Source organism: Phyllostomus hastatus, unplaced genomic scaffold (genome assembly GCF_019186645.2).
Source record: "Phyllostomus hastatus isolate PE091 unplaced genomic scaffold, TTU_PhHast_1.1 phas_scaffold_1224, whole genome shotgun sequence".
NCBI classification, from domain to species: domain Eukaryota; kingdom Metazoa; phylum Chordata; class Mammalia; order Chiroptera; family Phyllostomidae; genus Phyllostomus; species Phyllostomus hastatus.
The window spans coordinates 1558503-1577761 of record NW_025334008.1 but is presented as its reverse complement, the minus strand read 5'-3'; the positions used below and the strand labels follow the sequence as shown (position 1 = coordinate 1577761).

The 19259-nt window shown below is 59.5% G+C and overlaps 2 protein-coding genes across 3 annotated transcripts; one reads left to right on the top strand and one right to left on the bottom strand.

The window, feature by feature from the left end:
- Positions 1–8567: 8567 nt before the first annotated feature.
- EMC10 (ER membrane protein complex subunit 10) lies at positions 8568–14515 on the bottom strand. 2 transcript variants are annotated; one of them, XM_045856199.1, is made up of 8 exons: positions 14250–14380; positions 13244–13316; positions 12048–12157; positions 11288–11392; positions 10774–10955; positions 10565–10658; positions 9565–9651; positions 8568–9341 (listed from the first exon to the last, which is right to left on the bottom strand). In XM_045856199.1, exons 1-7 carry the CDS (start codon positions 14361–14363, stop codon positions 9565–9567), a joined length of 765 nt encoding a protein of 254 aa, XP_045712155.1. In that variant the 5' UTR covers positions 14364–14380; the 3' UTR covers positions 8568–9341. The 2 variants fall into 2 exon arrangements, with proteins under 2 accessions (XP_045712155.1, XP_045712154.1); XM_045856198.1 differs by lacking the exon at positions 9565–9651 and having other exon boundaries at positions 14250–14515.
- Positions 14516–14572: 57 nt separating this feature from the next.
- Positions 14573–19132, top strand: GARIN5A (golgi associated RAB2 interactor 5A). Its single transcript, XM_045856200.1, has 5 exons — positions 14573–14705; positions 14894–15012; positions 15378–15508; positions 18108–18408; positions 18863–19132. Exons 1-4 carry the CDS (start codon positions 14663–14665, stop codon positions 18397–18399), a joined length of 585 nt encoding a protein of 194 aa, XP_045712156.1. The 5' UTR covers positions 14573–14662; the 3' UTR covers positions 18400–18408; positions 18863–19132.
- The last annotated feature ends 127 nt before the right edge of the window (positions 19133–19259 follow it).

Below are 19259 nucleotides of genomic sequence, written 5' to 3'. Positions count from 1 at the left end.
GAGGAGGCAATGGACACAGGTTGAGCGCCTACTGTGTGCCAGGCAGTTCACACGGCCCCTCTTCCTTCCTGTCTCTCCTCCGTCCCCTCCTTTTCTCCCGGGCCTCTCTGCTCTTCCAAGGCAAGGAGCCCCCATTTACTGAGCCCCTACGGTATGCCAAGCGATGGCCTGCACTTTCTCTCTCCTCTGTACCTACTGGGTGCCAGCCAATTTTCTCACACTCCCCCTCCCCCATCAGTTCTCCCAGTTCCTTCATCTCGGACTTCTGTCCCTTCTTTCTGCTCCCTCAGCTCCCACTTGGAGAAGAAAGCAAGACAATTACAGAGCACTTACTGTATTCCAGACAGCTAACACCCCACCTTGTCTCCTCTTCTCTCTTTCTCCCTCACTGTGTTCCCTGGGTCCCCTTCTGGAGAAGAGCACAGGCATTTATTGAGCACCTTCTGTGTGCCCCAGGATCGGCCTGCACTGCTTCCTCCCACTTCAGCCTCTCCTTTGCCTGACCCCTCGGGGTCACCTGGTCCCCTCTGCTAACAGGCCTGTTGCCTCCTCTGCACACACCCTCCTTTCCTCCCGTCTCTGGGCCTTCCTTTGCCTCCTGTTGTCTCTCCTCCCAGGAAGACAGTGTGCACTTATTGAGCGCCTCCTGTGCCCACTGCCTCCCACACACACACACTCTCTCTCCCTCAGTTCCTCTCCTCTCCTTGGCTTTCTCAGCCAGCTTCTCCCGCTCCTCTGGGCCTAGCAGGCAATCCCCAGGGGAGGCAACAGGCATGTATTGAGCGCCTGCTGTGTGCTGCTCCCTCCCTCCTACATGCTGTTTGTCCCTCACTGCCTGCCTCACAGGCTCTGTTCTCCCTCTCTGCTTGCCTCCTCCTCTGGGCTGCCCTCCATGCTCGCTGCCAGGGAGGGGAATGAGCACTTGTTAAGTGCCTACTATGTGCCCACTGCTTTATATAGATTCCTTCCCTCACAGCTTCTCCTATTCATTCTCTCTGCTAGGGTTTTCCTCTCCTCCCTTTCCTGTTCTCTTCTTCTAGGAAAAGAGCTAATACTTAATGAGCACCTGCTGTATGCCCGGCCATTTCCACCCACATCCCTCTCCCCTTAGGCTGTCTTTCCTTCCTTCCGTCCTTCCTCTATGGAGGTTTCTTACCCCCTTTCTCACTTGTTCCTTCTCTCCTGAAGATGGGGATGGTGTATCTATTGAGCACCTACGGTGTGCCAGGCTCTTTGCAAGCATAGCCTCCCCTGCTCACACTCTCTTCTGCTCCCCACCAGGAGAGGAGGGGTCACTAATTGGGCCCCAACTGTGCGCTGGGTGATTTACACACACTGAGGCTTCCCCTTCGGCCCTCTGGCCTCCCCTGCCACTTCTACCCCACCGGCTTCCTCTCTTCCCCTTTTTCTTCCTTCTCAGCATTGGAAGCTCTGAGCTTGCAGACTGAGGGGGTCAGGAGTCCTCTAGGAGAACTCAGGTGGCTGTAGAAGGGGCCTGTGGGTGACGTGCCGGGGACAGCACATTGGAGCTCTGGTTTGATTTCTTCGTTGTGAACAATAACAGTCTCTCCCCAGTGGGGCGGGGGTGGGGAGGGGGGGGCTGAGTGAGACAGCGGGAGGAAGACAGAAAGTGCTGGGAAAGACCCTGGGGGGCAGCGGCACCGACTCTGCCCTGGCCGGCTGGCCCTGAGTGGTTACTTCTCCCCGCTGCTGGGGAAGCAAACGGGGAAGCTGAGGCTCAGATGGGGAAGAGAACTCAGCCATCCGGGCTGGGCCGTGGCTCACTGTCTCCGTCTCTCTACCTGCCCCTCCGCCCGTGAGCCTCTGCACCCCTCCCCCTCCCCATTCTCTGGAGGGGCGGCGCTCTCTCTCGCTCTCTCTCGCGCTCTCTCTCTCTGTCTCTGTCTCTCTCTCTCTCTCTGAACTTCTCTCCCTTTGCCTCTCTCTGATTCCCTCTCTGCCTCAGGGCCTCTCCCTCCCGTTCTCCGAATCTCATTGTCTCTGCACCCCCTTCCTTCCCCTTCTGGGCTCTGTTCCTGCCACCTCGCCTGTGCTCCTCCCCCATGCGGACCTCCGCATCTCTCCACCGTCCCTCTGTCTTCCCCCCTCCCCCCGACACACACAGGTTTTCCTCACTCCTCCCACCCCGCCCTCCCCCAACCCCAGGTCTCACCGCTGATTCCTCTGTATTTCACCCACACGCCTCCCCGCTGCTTTTCCCTGAACCAGGTCCCCGTCCTCACCTCACCTTCTCCCCCCGCGCCCCCACCCCGTCTCTGGAAGCGACCCCTCCCTCCCCCAGCCCACCGCCTGTGGCGGGTCCTCTGCGCCCAGGTTCGCCCTCCGCACCCCGCTCCCCGTCCGGCCCGGGTCTCTCTCCTCCGGTCCCCTCGCCTCCAGTTCCCTTCCTTCCCCGGGCTCCTCACGCTGCTACCGGCCGCGTCCCTCCCCTTCTCCCCCACGGGGGTCTCCTCTGTCCTTCCCAGTCTGTCCTCGCCCCTGGACCTTCTTTCCATCGATTTTTTTACTCCCCACTCCTCCCTCCGACCCGACCTTCAACCTTCGCCGCTCCCTCCTGCAGGCACTGCCCTTCCTGCCATCTCGTCCTGGCCCCTCGCGGCCCTCCTTCTGGCCCGAGGGGTATAACCCTCCCTCTCCCCCTCCGGTTCCCTGTCCTCCGTCTTCCCGGAGAGGGTCTTCCCACAGCGGCTCTGTCACTCTCTCTCAGTCTCTGTCCCTCCCTCACCTGGTATCTGTGGCCGCCCCCTCCCCCTCGAGGCGGTCGCCCCTGCCCACCCCCACCCCTCCCTGTCCCCTGCTGCCGCTGCAACAGCTGGGAGGCCCCGTCCGACGCCAGATAACCCACAGGACAGGCGGCCGGCTCTGCGTGCTGGCGACACTCTTATCCCGCCTGCGAGCGGACAGCCCTGTGATCGATGTGACGGTTTATGAAGCTCACTCCACGCCCTGCCGGGTCCGGACCATCCATGGCGCCCCCCTCCCCACAGCTGTAGCATTTCTCCGTCCACAGCTCCTGGGACCGGGACCAGGGGACAAAGGGACACGGCCCCTGACTGGGAAGGGCGAGTTCAACTTCCCTTCCCTCTTCTTGGTCGTTCTGTGTCTCCTGTCTTTCCTCCTCTTTCTCGCTGTCTCTTCCTCTCCCTCCCTGTCTCTCCCTGTTTCTCTCCCTCTCCCTCTCCCCATCTGTCTCCGCCTCTCCATCTCTCTTCCTGTCTCTCCTGCTCTCCTTGTCTCCCTCTGTCTCTCTCCCTCTGTCTGTCTCTTTCTGCATCTCTCTGTCCCCCCTTTTGCTGCCCCCTTCCCTTCCCTTCCCACTTTATTCACCAGCTCCTTGCTCTGTCACACCTTCGGCTCTGTACAGCCTCTCTTTTCCCACTTGTCTGCTTTTCTCTCCCTGGGTCACAAAAAAGCCCGAGGGGCGGCTGCCAGGCGGTGGAGTTGAAAGAGGCCTGGGCAGCCGGCTGTGTCCCAACTCTGGCGGACCACTGCTCCCCGCCCCGCCGCGCTGCACCCCAGCCTCGGGCCGCTTCCCACCCCTCCTCACTGGCCCACTCTCACCCGGCCTCCTCGCCCCCTTCCCTCCACCCGGGCCTCCGTCCGGACCTCCCCCTTCCCAGCCCCGGGAGGTGCTCGCGCGCAGGTGCGTGCCTGCCCACGCTCTTCCCCACTCAGCCTCTGCCCCCCTCCCGCCCGAACCTCCGCCCTCTCCTGCTGTCCCCAGCCCGTCACCCACGCCTGCTGACACACTCTCACTCTCCGCACCTTTTCCCTTTGGCTCTGCTCTGCACCCTTGTCTCCCCCTGGGGCCTCTCCTCTGCTCACACCCTCCCCGCTTCCGCCCGGTCCCCACTCTGGCTCCCTTAGCAGCCTCTCCTCGTCCTCCTCCTCCAGGTCCCCTCTCTGCTTCCCTCTTCCTCTTCCTCGCCGAGCTCCTGGCTCTCTCCTTTCGCTTCTCTCTCCACACTCCTTTGTTTTCTTTTTCTGTCCTGTGTTCCGGCCTCTTTTTCCCTCCTGCGTCTGCTCTCTGCCACCTTCAAAATCACTTGCCTTTTAACCCCTGTCCCCCATCGGCCCTCGAGTCCTGCCCTCTCCTTTCTCCCCCCCGCCCCCTTGTCTTGCTGTCTCACAGCCTCTCTTCCTCCCCGCTCTCCTCTCTGCTGTGACCTGAACTCTCCCTCCTCCTCTCCGTCTTCCCCGGTTGTCTCCGTCCCGGTCCCTGCCCCCTGGCCCCCCCAGCACCCCGCTCAGGCCTCCCTGGTGCCGTCTGGTCTCTCCCTCCCTTCCTTTCCTCAGAGTGGCCCTCTTCCCCTCGTGCTCCCCTCTTTCTATTTTTTCAGCATGTTCTCGCCCCCCCCTTCTATCTCTTTTCTCTTTCTCCCTCTTCCTTTGATTTCTCTTCTCTCTGAATCTCTCCCTTTCTTCTCGTCTCTCCCACTCGCTCTGTCTTCTCTCCCCAGATTCTCTCTTCTCTCTCCCCCCTCCCTTCTTTCAATCCCATTCCTTTTTCTCCTCCATGAACCCGTGGCCTCTTTTCTCCCCCACCCGAGGATTCTCTCCTCACCAGCCTCCCTCACTCTGTGCCTGTGTCCCCCCCCAGCCTCTCTGTCTTGGGGGCCCTGCCATCCCTGCATCCTGTATTCCCACCCAGGGCCTCTCCCCGCCCCCCTCAGTGTTCTGAGGTTCCCAAGTTCGAAGCCAGAGGTGGGAGCCCATCCAGGGCTCCTCGCAGGCTGTGGGGGCAGCAGGCAGGCCAGCCTGGAGCGGGGCTGGCAGGTGAGAGGCCCTGGGGTGGAAGGACCATTGTGACGCCCGTGTTTTCTCTCTTCTCTGCCCGTCCTGCACTCTGGACATGGCCTGGAGGAGTTGGAGCTGTCCCAGGCCCGGGAAGGAGGAAGCAAAGAAGAACCTCAGAGACAAGGACCAAGTTGCCTAAAGCCACACAGCATGTAAGTGGCAGGCCCAGGGCCCAGTGGGCCTCCCTGGGGTTGCCGGGAATCGGCTCCATCTGGACTCTGCTGACCCCTGAGCTCCCGTCCGAGCTCAGCGAGGAGAGGGCTGCCTCCTTTTTGCTCCATTCTCCTCCCCGACCCTCCACGGTCTCTCTCCTCAGGCAGCACGGAGCCCATCAGCAGTGGGGAGGACAGAGAAAACAGACACCCAGCTGTTCCTGAGGAACAGTATCTGCCAGGACAGAGGCTTCGTGGGAACCCGACCTTCCTAAGGGACCACCTGCGCCTCTGCAGGGCACTTTTCTCCACGGAGGGGGACACCTGGGTCTGCTTGAGGCTTGTCTGCGTGAAAGCCTCCATCTCCACCTAGTGGCAAATAGTGGAACTGCAACCCAGCTGTATTAGACCTGGGACTAGCCCCCCAAACACAGGACTGACTAGAATGCAGGATTGGGGGGTGGGGGTGGCGTTGGTGGGTGAAGAGGGCAGAGGGAGAACTTTCAAAAGCCTGTAAAAATAAAATGTACTCCTAGTCAATACATATACTCAGCAAGCTCCTTGGATGCCAACTCACACCTCTGGACTTCTGTATTTTCCAGTCGTTCTGGGTAGAGTTCTGTGTTGCCATGGAAACGCATATGGGACTGGGCGGGAAACGAAGGAAGGTGGAGGTGGTGAACACAGTTTGACTGGGAGCCTACTTCTAGGAACTGGGCCAAGCTGAATTTGCTGCCTTTGTGATGAGGCCCCTCACTGAACGGAAGTGGCCCCAAAGGCGAGTGACAGCTAAAGGGACCCCGCCAACGGTCCCGACCCTCACTGCCGAGTCTCTCAGATGGGTTAAATGCAGGCGCCCACAGAATTGCTTCCAAAAGCCACACGCTACAGTGCACAATTTAGGGTAGCAAAGAGGCTTTTAAAAATACTAAAATTAGCCTTATGCATTTTCAAAGATTTCATGCAGTTCAGCGCTAAGGTCACTTAAATGCCGATGCGAAGGCCTAGACAGGGAAAGGGGGCTTCGCCAAAGCAGGGGGGCAGGCGACATCTTGTAGAGCAAAGAAGGTCCTCCAAGGGGTGAGGCAGGAAACCGGGAAGGGGGGCCATGACCTTGCAGGTGCTGTCCCATCTGAGACCTGAGGTCGGGGGGCTGGGGTGGGGGAGGGGGGGCTCTGAGCTCAGTGAGGGCAGAAAGAGAGCGGGGCTGTGGGGAGACGGGTGGGGTGAGAACTGCGGGCAGTCTGGCCTGGTGGTATCTAAGTGACTCCTTAATCAAGGCTGGGGAGGAGAGAGAGGTAATTTACACAGAATACATCAGAAACTCACAGGCCTCAAGGCCAGTCTGAGGGACTGGGACTTTGTCCTGAGGGCACTGGGAGGCCACAGAAGGGCTATGAGCTGGGGAGTAGAGTGGCTCAGATGTCAGAAAGCCCTGGTGAGTGGGATGGACTGGAGAGGGAAAGGTGGAGACAGGAGGCTGGGCTAGCAGCCTTGGGGGAGGGAGGAGGGCAGGGCTGTGGGCCCAGGGACAGAGGGGAAGGGAGGAGGCGGGAGGGGCAGAGCGGAGCTGCCAACTGCAGGCTGCACCACTGGCATGGAGGCTGGGTGGGCAGCAGCCCCACTCGCTGGAACGAGGGAACCCTACAGGAGGGCGGCGGCACCAACTTCCTCGTGGTCCCTGAGGCACCTCCTGGGCCAGCAGTCGGGGGTCTGAGACCAGCGGGGGGGCTGAGCTGCAGGTGGGTGTGGAACCGCCAGTGTGACCGGGCAGGGAAGGACATCCCCCCCGCTCGTCCCCATCGGGTGGTGTGGCCTGCAAATGCGCAGGCAGCAGGCAAAGCGATGCAGCCACCCGGAGGTTCTTGTAGGACACCCTTGGGCCCTCGGACAGGGCAGTGAAGTCAGTGTGGAGCCAGCCACTTTACCGAGGAGGACGCGCCTTCCGTCCCAGGTGGAAACCTCTCCAACATCTGTCACACGGGGGTAACAGCAACACACTACTGGAAAACCATCAGCAGACACCATCGCCTGTGCATGGAGAGAATGTCTCCAGAACGAAGCCCCCCGAGACTGAAACTCGGGCGGCCCCTGGAGAGGGGACACAGTGTGGGCCGGGTAAGCGGACCCTTCTGCACCTTTTGAGGTTCATGCTGTATCCCCAGACCCCCTGGCCCATAAAAGGAAGTGTGGCCGAGCTCCCTGGGACGGGCGAGAAACTGGAGGAGGAGTTTAATAAGGACAGGGCCCCCGGGAGCCCACACTAGCTCACACGATGACTAGAATATACTGCAGGATAACTGTGACAGCTTGAAGGCCATCGGAAAAGTCTTGGAAAAGGATGTCAGCAGATAAAGATCTTAATTGCAACCAATTAAACACTAACAAAATGGCGGGGAGGATGCCTGGGTGGTGAGGAGACTGGGACCGCAAGTCACACAAAGGGTTAAGAACTCAGAGTCAGAAACACTGTCCGAGAAAGCATCGCTGGGGAGGGGGGTCATCTGGGAAAAAGCTACAGAATTCCCGTGGAGCAGACAGGAGAAACGCACTTGGTCTCCTGCCGGCGTGAGTCACAGCCAGGACACAGTTGTTTTACCTACAAAGCTGCAAAAAAACTGGTGAGATAGCCCCAGTGCAGCCAGGCTCCACACCTCATCCTTTTTTTTTTTTTTTAAGTAAAGGTTTTATTTTATTTACTTTTTAGAGAGAGGGGAAGGCAGGGAGAAGTAGAGGGAGAGAAACATCGATCCGCTGCCCCTTGCATGCCCCCAACTGGGGACCCGGCCCACAACCCAGGCCTGAGCCCTGACCATCTGCCCCTGGGTTCACAGGCAGGGGCTCCACCCAGAGCCACACCAGCCAGGGCCCCGCCTCCTTGAGAGAGACTCGAGATGGGGGAAAAGGGGTCGAAGTTTGCCCAGTAAAGGCAACTTGGGAACACGGAAGCAGTGTGCAAGGGCCATCCTCCCAGGCCATTCTAGTACCGGGTTTGAGCTCAGCTACTCCTGACTGAGCCCAGGGGCCTGGGGCGGGGAGGGGGGTTTGTTTGAGGAGGACCAGGACACTCTGGGGGGCTGGAGCGAAGTCAGTTGCCTGACAGCGTGCAGCATTCTCGACTTTAGTGTCACAGAGTGGGGGAATTAACAGCGGCCCTGCTGGCTTGTGCTCCACACACACGCTCCAGAGGGGAATAAAAGCGAGGAGGGGAACAACTTCCCACCATACCCCATGCTGCATCACCTGCTCACACAAATGCTCCTGAACTGCCCCAGGGACCCCACTGCCGGTCACACGTCCCAGGAAGCAATTCAGACTCACAGCGAATGGGCTGGCTCACGGTGGGCCTATTTATAACCACAGGAAGCAGGGAGCGGTCTACCGTAAGTGGTGGACGTGCTGGGAATAGCCTAATACGCAGCCACATGACACAGAGCAGCATCCCTCGGCCACAACGCCAAAGGCCGAGTTTACGGGGTTTCTGCATAACCCATCGTGCAAACGCCGGAACCCAACGACGCCTACGTGCGCACGTACATCAGGAGGAGCAACAGGTGCCTTCCGCTGCCGAAAGGTGTGAGTCTTCGAAACTATGGATTTTAACCCATTCTCGTCAATGTTCTTTAAACAGACAAGTGTGGGGAATAAACAGCAAAGGCCAGGGCACCTCACCTAGTGCCAGCGTCCCAGGGAGGACCGCTCAGGCTGGGTGGGACTCCACCGACACCCCGGGCCCTGCGCTCCACTCCCTGCGGCTAGTTCACTTTGTGCTGGTTTTAAACATCGCTTCCGAGAGCCCAGAAGCCTATGCAGGGTCTGGCATCCTGGGCAGAAAAAGGGCAGAGCAGGGCCCGGGGCAGGGCCAGCCTGGCTGCCCAGGCCTGCTCCGTGCCACGAGGGCAGAGCGACAGGAGCGTGGCAGAGGAGCTGGGCCGTCCACAAAGGCACGGGGGCTGGAGAGCACGGGCACATTCCCGGACTGCAGGGTGTGGGGGTGTGGGGGTATCAGCCACCAGATTGGAAGGGCCCAGGGGCGTGGGCCCCAGCCTGTGGGCAAAGGGAGGCCCTGGGGACTACAGCAGGGCCGTGGGGGAGGGGCAGCCACCCCACCCCTGCCAGGAACACCAAGGCCCACAGGGAAGGGACTCTTGGGGAGTGCCAGCAAGTCCCTTTTGGGGTGACAAGGACATGGGCACTCTGGGCAGGAAAGCAGTCCCCTGGGTGAAAGAGACGGGTGGGCACTGACTGGCCCCGAGTCCCTCACCGGCCACTGCCCCCGCCACCACCTCCACTGCCGCCACCCCCCTGGCCCCCAGCATCTGGCGTTCCGGACATCATGAGGAAGAGGACGACTGGAATGATGTACATCCACTGCGGGCCGGACAGGAGGATGGCACATGAGACAGACAGACACAGAGAAACAGAGAGAAGGGAGGTGAGTATGAGCAGCGTTTCCTCCAGGGCGGGGAAGGCAGGGGCTGGCGTGAGGGGAGGCTGGGTGAGGAGAGGGGCCCAGGTCCCCTACATCACTACGGGTAGGGGAGGGCCGGTGGGGTGCAGGGGGGGCAGAGGCGGGAGGGGGCTCAGTCCTCACTCAGGCCTCCTGTGGTGATGGCGCGGGCCCAGGGGCAGCAGGACGCAGGGCTGTGAGCAACACGGCCCCCCCCAGGATGAGGTGCCACTGAGGAGGGAGGGGGCGTGGGTCAGGGCCAGTGGTGGCCATGGGGAGGGCACCGCCAGGGGAGGCAAGCTCTAGGCCTCTCTGGGCCTCAGTTTCCTTGTGACCCAGCTGTCAGGCTGTCCTGATGTGAGGGGCCCTGTGGGCACCACACCCCGTATGGCAGGGCTTGGGGTCTTCCCACCCTCGGCCACAGCCGCCCCGCCACACCGACCCCCACAGGCCTGGCCTGGCCTCAGGTGGGACTGGCCGCCTCCGGCCCCAGCGCCCCCAGGTCCGAGGACCTTGGGCCTCAGAGCTGCCCCAGCAGTACAGGCCTGTCCCCTCCTCAGCTCCAGACTGGCCTCCCAGGCACCTTGCCCCAGAGCGCGGCCACCTCAAACACCCCAGCCCAGAACCACCCACCTCCCGGCCCGGCTGGAGGATGCCACCAGCCACGTCCCTTTCCAGACCACACCATGCGTTTGAAATCTCTACCACCCCACTCCCAGCCCACAGCCGGCTCAGGCTTTGTCCCCTCCCCTGGACACTGGTCCCGACCCCTGCCAGAGCTGCCCCTGCCCCACCCCTCCCCACCACCCTCTTTGAGGCCCTCCCTCCAACAGGCCTCCATTCAAGACTGGTGCTGCCTACACTGAGTCTGCCGCCAGCCCCGCCAGCACCACCAGCTCTGTGCTGGCTCTTCACTGAGACTGGACGCCCGTGACAGGTGCTGCGGGGTGACATGGGCTGCAGCCCTCAGCTGCTACGCTCGGGCAGGCCTAGGCTCTGTCCGGGTGCCATAGTGACAGGCTGCCCCAGAAGAGAGCAGCGCCAGCCCACAGGCAGGAGGTGGGGGCGGATGAGCAGGGCAGGGGGCACTCAGCACAGGAGGGGGGCTCATCACGAAGGGGGCGACAGGTGGTACCCCACTCACATATTTGGCAAAAAAGGACTTCTGCTCCTGGGGGTTCTTGGCCTTCTGGGCCTGCTCCATCTCCAAGCGCTCAATGAAGGCGGCGGTCTCCGGGCTGGGGGCGGGGGAGGGAGACAGGGTGAGGGGTGGGGCCAGCCACCCAGAACCACAGCAAAGGCAGGGGCGTGGCCAAGCCAGCAGGGCTGTCTGCGCCAGTCCTGTGCCCTCACCCTGGGGCCGTGACGGGCGGCTGCAGCTGCACAGAGGTGTTGAACAGCTCCAGGTCCACGTCCTCCACTTCGTGGCCCCGGCAGCCCCCGGGGTGCGTCACCACCGACACGCCCACCACGTTGCCAGCCACGTCCACGTGCAGCGTGAGGTGATCCGAGAGGTGCGACTCCACCAGGGAGCACTAAAGGGGTAGGGTCAGGAGGAGGGGGAGCAGGGGCTGTTGCCCAGGCCTTGCCCTCACTGGGACCCTGGAGCCTCCTGCCCCTCCCACAGCCCCAGAAGCACCCTTCATAGCCTCCTCCGCTGCCCGCCCCACTCAGGCACCAGCCCAGGTGCAGCAGCCTCCCCCAGGCCCCCTCAAAAAACCCACCACATGGATGTAGCTGGGGGGAATTTCAAGGACAAGGCCAAGTCCAAGTACCCCCGCCTCCCTGTCCATAAATACTAGGTCACAAATGGTGGAATCCAGGCTGGGATTGGTGGGAGGAGGGCTGGTCCTTGTCACTGACTCACCGCGGGGACGAAGGAGGAGACGTAGCCGCCAGCTTCCGGGCCATCGGGGGCCCCAGGCCGCCGTGGGACCCGGACCCGGTACAGGCCATTCATGGCTGCCACATCCTGCAGGGCAGGTGGATGCAGTGGTGAGAGGGATGCCCAGCCCCTGCCAAGCCCAGCCCCGCACCAGGCCCATGGCCGAAAGGCCCTGCCCCAGTCTTGAGCAGCCAGCCAGGCTGAGGATGCCCAGGACTCTTCCCACCAGGCTGGCCATGCTGGTGTGTGGGGCTAGGACCCTTGCAGCTACATGTAGGCACAGGGATAGGGTGGAAGTGGATTATGGCAGCTTTTGCCAGATTTCCCTAAAATGTGGCTATTCCCTCAGCCCCTCCTTCCTCTCATCTACCCTGCAGCCTGGAGCCCCACCGGAGCCCAGCAACTCCCTACGCCATGCGTAGGAGGACCGAGCTGGCCTGGGAGGATCCCAGCCCTTGGGGAGGCCATGAGGAGGGCTATGGGAGAAGCAACATTCTCTTGTCCGACCAAGGCTATTGTGGGCACCTCTGTCTCCTCCAAAGCCAAAGTCAGCCTAACCAACTGTCAGTCAGTCACCTTGGCTGAACCTGGAAGGGTAAGAGGAACTGGCCGTGTGAAAACCAGCAGAGGAGAGGGTGTGCTGGACAGAGGGACAGCACGAGCAAAGGCCCTGAGGCACGCATGTAATACCCTGAGGCACCCTCATCCCCCCTGCTTGCCAAGCCCTGGGTCCCCTCCTCACCCGCAGGCGGCCCCGCTCCTCCTCGTTGAGCTGCCGCTGTGACAGGGACAAGGTGTTGTCCTGCTGGTTCCACAGTATAGAGCCCCGCTTCCGGAAGTGGGCGCTGTCATCTGCGGGGAGCCTGGGCTCAGTGAGCACCCCAGCACAGCACCCTTCAATGCTTGCCCCTTGCTTCCCCAACCTGAGCCCCCATGTTCCTGCTGGCAAATTAGGGACACCCCACCATGTCCTCACACAGCACACCCGGGCAGATGTCTGAACCCCACGGGGGCTCCTAAGCCCTGCTTCTGCCTTGCCAGGTGACCCAGAGACAGTCACGTAACCTCTGTAAGCCTCAGTTTTCCGAGCTGCAAAATACAGGGCTACAGAGCCAAAGGGCTCCCCCCCACCAAGCCATGCTGTGCTCAGCATGGCCTTCCCAGGCCGAGGCTGGGGTCTGTTCCAGATGGTTGGCAGGAGCCCCAGCTTCAGTGTTTACAACAAGGACTCCCGGAGTCTATGTCTGGGATTTTTTAAAAAGATTTTATTTATTATTTTTAGAGAAAGGGGAAGAAGGGAGGGAGAAAGAGAAACATCAATGTGTGGTTGCCTCTCATACATCCCTTACTGGGGACCTGGCCCACAACCCAGGCATGTGCCCTGACTGGGAATCGAACTGGTGACCCTTTGGTTTGCAAGCCAGTGCTCAATCCACTGAGCCACAGCAGCCAGGGCCCCAGACTGGATTATTAATGCCTGGATCACACTGACATCTGCTCTCTGGCAGCAGTTCAGGCTGGGCTTTGGAGTGGGTCCCAGCCCTGCCATCCACTTACAAGAGGACCTTATGTGGTACCCCTCTGAGCTTCAGTTTCCCTTTCTGGAAAACGGAGCTACCCCTAACACCTACTGACTTGCATGGCTGTCATGAGAATGTCTGAGTTAATACACGCAGAGCATCTAGTGCAGGGCACAGATCAGAAAAGTCTGCTCTGAGATTATTACTGCTCTATAGGCACAGAAGAGTTAAAGGCAAGTTCCTATTCTCTAGCGCCCTCCTCACCCCCACCGCCCCAGTGTAATGCACACGCACTCTCAGGGGCCAAGCTGTTAGTAAAAGTGTGGTGTCTCACACTGCACGGCACCCACACTGCAGTTCCCAACTTCACAGGGCACAGGGCAAGAGTTCATTCAGGCGGGGACATCGCTGAACTCACCAATCTCAAATGAGTGCTCCAGCAGCAGCCCAATGGTGCCACAGCCCTCGCCCTCTCGACCTTCCGCCCCCACCTGCAGATGACAGAGAGGGCTCCGAGTGAGGCCCAGCAGAGCCCTCGTTTTCATACTCATCTCCAAACACTGTGGCTTGCCCACAGCTCCACCCTGAACCGCCCAATTCATGAAAATTCAGGATCTGGACAGTCCCCAGCAAACCAGAGCCTGAAAAGAAGTAATAAGATCATTTCCAAGACACCTATCTCTGGCTCATTTTCACGCCTAGTATCATCAATATTCCTGAGTTAAAGGACACCCTAGCTTCCTTTCCAAGCTAATAATATCCAAGTAGTCTCATTTTCACCCTAACTGCCTCAATAGCCATGACGCCAACCTAATTCTGCCTCTTATCAAACACAAACAAGGATCCACGCCCCCCTTTTCTTCAAATCGCCAAATTTCTTCTACCTCTGCAGCATCCTCCACTCTACGCCCTCGCACCTGCGCTACGTGGTTTCCATATCTTAATCCTGCAAATCAAGATCCCGCCCTCCTCATGCATATTCAGCTAGAAGAACTTTCCAATCTCTCGACAGCACTCCCCAACCCCCGCCCGCTCTTTTCATTTTAGCTGCTCGATGTCTCATTCGCCAGGATTCCATCCGGGCCACACCTCCTCATGCATATACAAGTTACAGAGCCTCACAGTCAAAACGTCAAGAGGAAAGTCTGGTCCCAGCCTTCTCCTTGAGCTCAGCTCTGTTTTCCCCACAACGAACGTATAGGTGCCAAAATCCCACCGGAGCCCTGCCCCCTCACGCCTTCCCCTTGCTTCTCCGAGTTGTGCGGTTTCTGCATGTGCAAGACTGCAGATTCGCTTTCCTCGGTTCTTTCACCTTTCTTCCGTCTCCGCCCTGCGCAGCCCTGTTCCCACCTTATTCGACCTCAAAGTCCGAGACTCACGATTTCCGTCGGCTTCGCCCCCGTGCCGAGTCAATGAGTACTTACCCCTCGCACAGCAGCCCCGGACCTGCAACCACTGCCTCGCGCGCGACTGGGAGCTGCGGCCGCCACCAGCAAGAGCAGGAACAGCCGACTGGCCACGGCACCAGCCGCCGCCATTTTGATCCCTTCCCACCAGCCAACGGGCGAGAGTGAGCCGTGAGCCGCAGAGCACTCCGGGAGAAACGGACTGCAACCTACCGCCCCGTGCGCCTGCGCCGGCTCCTCGCGTCTGCGCACTAGCGCCTGCCCGCTACCAGGGCCTGACGCGTGGAGGGTGGTCGCCGCCCGTGTGGTGACGGCACAATTGCGGTCATCACCTGGTCCGCAGCATTTTGCGGTTACAGAATACGCAGTCCCACCTGTCAGTTTTCTCCCTCGGCTCCTCCCTCCGTTCCCCAGAGGGGCGAGGCGTTGCGATGAAGCAGGGGCAAGAGCCTAAGCCGGCCCTCCGTGAAGCAGGTGCGGTGGGACCAGGTGGGATGGCGGAGCCAGGCCTGGAGGGGTTGCACCAGGTGAGGGATGGGGTTGGCGAAGTGGACACGGATAGCGCAGAAACCCCTGCTCCCGGCGCCGGGCTGCCCCGGGCCCTGCCAGCCGGGGGTGCCCGCGCCAGCCTCTTGGAATAGATCCCCGAACTTCGACCCTAGAACGCGCCCTGGTTCCAGCCCGTCCCACGGGCCGGCCTGGACGTCTCCAGCGCTACCTTCTGCGCGGCGAGTTCGACCAGCTGCGAGACTTCTCCATCTTTGAGAGCAACTTCATGCAGGTGTGGAGCCCCAGGACCACCTGAGCGGCAGCCTGGGTCTCGACCTCCTGATCTTAGCAACTGGGGCTCTCCCTCCTGACAACTCCCCCATAGTGTGTATTTCCTGGAATTCCTGACTGACCCCTTTCCCCATACCTCCAGATCTTAACTTCTCTACGAAACCTAGCCTCTGATTCCCTTCAATTTCCCTGACTTAACAACTGTGTGACTCTTGACCTTTGACCTCAGGGGTCCAACTCCCATCTTGGTATTTAATTCACTAGGCTCTTGACCCTTAATCCTACCAAGATTCTTGACTCTGATCCCCCCACAAATCTGCTTCCCACATCTATTCAGCTTCTAACCCTTGTCCCCCCCCACCCCAGGTGACCCGGTTAGGAGAAGTTGCCAACAAAGTAACCATGGGGGTGGCAGCTTCCAGTCCAGCCCTGGAACTCCCAGACCTGTTGCTGCTGGCAGGCCCTGCCAAGGAGAACGGACGCCTGCAGCTCTCTGGGTGACTGCCCTCACCCCCACCCCCACCCATACATCCTTGCTCCCCAGCTCAGGCGGTCCTTGGCTCCCAGCAGCACCTCCTCTCACCCAGATGACCCTTAGGCAGGAGCCTTGGATGGCTACCAGTCCTCTCTGGGCTGCTGGCCACCCAGGAGAAAGAGGACAGGGCAGTCTGCAGAGACACAAAATCGGGGATAGACAGACATGAGGGGGAGCGGTCCTCAGCCACACCCTGGCAGGGGTCAAGAGCATGACCTGCAGCACCTGCTACCTGCCAAGCACACCTTGGCCCCTCACATCATCTCATCTCTGACGTCATACTCTTATATGGTGGGACCCCTTAGCCCTAACCTCCAAAGAGATAAACTGGGGCCCAGAGAGGGGGTCCACTTGCCCAGGACCTCACAGGGGATCGAGGATCGTCATCTCAGGCTTCTCATGATTGCCAGCCTCACGGCGCTCAAACTCCTGTGTCATGCTACACAGGGCCTTGCTTTTTTTCCCAGAAAAAGTAATACAGATCCACTCTGACTGGTGTGTCTCAGTGGGCTGGGCATTGTCCTGCAAACCCAAAGGTCACTGGCTCAATTCCCAGTCTGGTCACATGCCTGGGTTGCAGGCCAGGTCCCTGGATGGGGGCCTAGGAGAGGCAACTGATAGATGTATCTCTCGCACATCAATGTTTCTCTCCCTCTCTTCCTCCCTCCCTTCCCCTCTCTCTAAAAATAAATAAAATCTTTTTTTTTTAAGTAATGCAGATCCACTCCAAGGTATAAAACACACATAACACAAAATATACTTTTCTCCCATCCTGGGCTCTTGCATCCAACTCCAGCAGCAAATACCAAAACATTTCTGTGGGTATAGTATAATTACCACTGAGTCATGACCTGCAGTTGGAAGGTGCTAAGGGAGGGCTTTGACCTTCATAGTCTCCTGCAGCACCCTCCCCTCACTGGCCCCCAAATAAACATACCATCGAAGTAAAAACATGGAGCTTGCTCTGCAAATTCAGCCTCAAGACACCCTGGTGCCTCCCTGCTAACCAGCTTACAGCCCAGAGTTCCTCTGGGCCACCTCTGACAGGCATCTCGTGTGCACTGGCCTGTTAATAGTTGCAAGCACATGCTACATACTACCTTTCCCTCTGCTCACTCCCTCAGCATGACAGCAATATTCAATTCATACTGACATGAATACAGCCACCAGGCCCTGTGGTGGCCGTACATGGTTGAACAGACCGGCCCCTTTGACACCACTCCTACAATGTTACAATGTGGTAGGAAACAACCTTGAACAAAAGGCTGCCTTTGGATGCCCTGGGTTCAAACCCTGGCCTCACCTGTACACTGACTTTGGCCAAGTTGCCCTACCTATCTGGGCCTCAGTTTCCTCACCTGGAACATGGGGATAAGGGGAGACCCCACCTCCAGGGCTGCTCGGGGTATAAACTATAAGTGCACAACGTAAGCTCTCTGTCAACGTCAGCTGTTATTCTTCCATTTGGGGAATGTAATAGATGGAGCCTGTCACTGAGGCTGTGTCTTGGGATTACAGCCAGTGTGGCTGGCAGGAGACATGCATGTGCGCAGGTGTGAGGGTGACAAAAATATCACCTTCTACTGGGCAGGCAGACAGAATAAATGGCAGTTGGTCCAATGCGGTAAAAGGTCGGTGGAGACATCAGGCAGGGGACATCATTCAGGGGACCACGTGGCTGTCAGCAAGCGTGGACATGGTTGCAAAGGCCCGAAGGTGGTAAACAGACTTCCTTGAGAGAAACGCAGGGGCCAAGCCAGGGGGGTGGCTGGGGGAAGATTTCAGGCAGAGAGAACAGCTGTACAAAGGCTCTGAAATAGGACCAAGGCTGGCAGATTTACGGAACAGCGAGGAGGCCAGTGTGGCTGGAGTAGAGCGAGCCAAGGAAGTAGGTGGGAGGTGAGGGCAGAGAGGGAACAAAGTGGGCAGACGCAGGGCCTCCCGCGCACGGTGAGGACTTGGTTTTGACTCTGAACCCACTCAGATGTTGACTGGCGCCCTCTGGCGGCCGCGTGGGGAAAGACGAGCTGGGAGCCGTGGCGGGAAACTACCGTGGCGCCTCAGGTGAAGACGTTGGAGGGAGTTGGAAATGGTCGGATTGTGGACACATTTTAACGGCAGAGCCATCAGAATTCGATAGCGGGCCTGGATGAGAGTGTGAGAGAGAAAGGTCAAGAGGGACTCCACGTTTCCGACTGACCAAAAAAGTGGGAGGGTGTAGTTGAAACGAAGGACGGAGAGGAGCGGGTTTGGAGTAAGGATAAGGTCAGCATTTTAAGAGTCCGATGTCGATCCAACATCTGAATGCAACTTGTTTTCAGCTTAGGAGGCTGTCTACTCAAGTCTGGGATTTAGGAAAGAGGACCAGCGGGAGACACAAGTGTGCTTTGTGGTGTGATGGAAGTTGGGGATGGGTAAGATTCAAGAGGTAGAGGAAGTGGAAAAGGGCTCCTTTCGGGGGGAGAACAGGGCAGCGATGTGGGCGCCCCCAACTCTGAGGGGGCCCGAGCTACGCAGTCTGGGAGGGTTGGGACCTGAGAGTGCCCCTTCCACCCTCCCAGTCTGTTCCCCTTGCAGTTCGTCCAGCTCTTTGTCCACGATGAAAGGCACTGTCAGCTCAAGGTCAAGTTTCAAACGGGCCGCACCTTCTACCTGCAGCTTCGGGGTTCACCCAAGACCCGCAACCGCAAGTTCGGCCAGTGGGTGCGGCTGCTCTACCGCCTGCGCTTCCACTCAGCCTGGGGAGCCGAACCCTTCAGGCCAAAATACTGGGCGGCCAACACCTGGGACCAGGAGGAGGACCAGGATGACGAGGACGACGACGAGGAGGATGATGAAGAGGATCTGACCTAGGGGTTGGAGGTGAGGGGGTGGGGCTGCAAGGAGGTGGGAGAACCGGTCAGACTCCGGGGCCTGAGGGAGGAGGTGGCTGGCGCCCTGAAGGCTTGTGGCTGAGAGTGCAATGGTCTGGACTCCTGATTCCTGAAAGCGTCTCAAGTCTCAAGGACAGTGCATGAGCTAACTCAGCTCTAGCTCCAGAACTAGGCATCCCCGTCCCCTTCCAGCATCTCTCCACAGTGGGATCTGGGGAGGGAATGCAGGGGCCTGCAGGGGAGGTCAGGCCTAGGAAGCGAGGGACGCCTGTCCTTGAAGGCACGCCTGTCCTTGAAGGCGGGACCCTTGGAACCCACGGGGTCTCTTCCTCTGGAGACACCCGCTCCCCCTGCCTCCCCAGTAAGTACAGAGCTCCACCCCCACCCCAAACTGCAGCTGCAGGTGCGGCCAAGGCCTCTGAGACAAACCCTCTTGTACGCAGCTTCGGGCCATGGACGTCACACTGGACCTCCCCAGGCCTCTCACTCTGAGGACTCTGATTCCTCCAACACCCTTTGAAGTCCCCAAAGGGCCAGAGAGCTGTGTACCCTACTTTGGGGCTGGAGAGATGAATTATTAAAGTTCAAAAGATCGTCCACTTAATAACTGAGAACCAGGTCGTCAGCAATTCAACACGGCCGCCTGGCAGAAGCAGCCTTTCCCGGGTGGTGTCGCATGGTCTTCAGGGCATCACATCCGGCCGCTGGGGGGCACCCCTGAGACCTAGTGCCCCCGTGCTGTCATGGCTACCTCACCAGAGCAGCCCTCCCAGGCTGGCCTTGGGGTCCTCTCTGACTCGCTGTAGTTTCCACAGCTGCCGGCCTGCCTCACCCCCACTC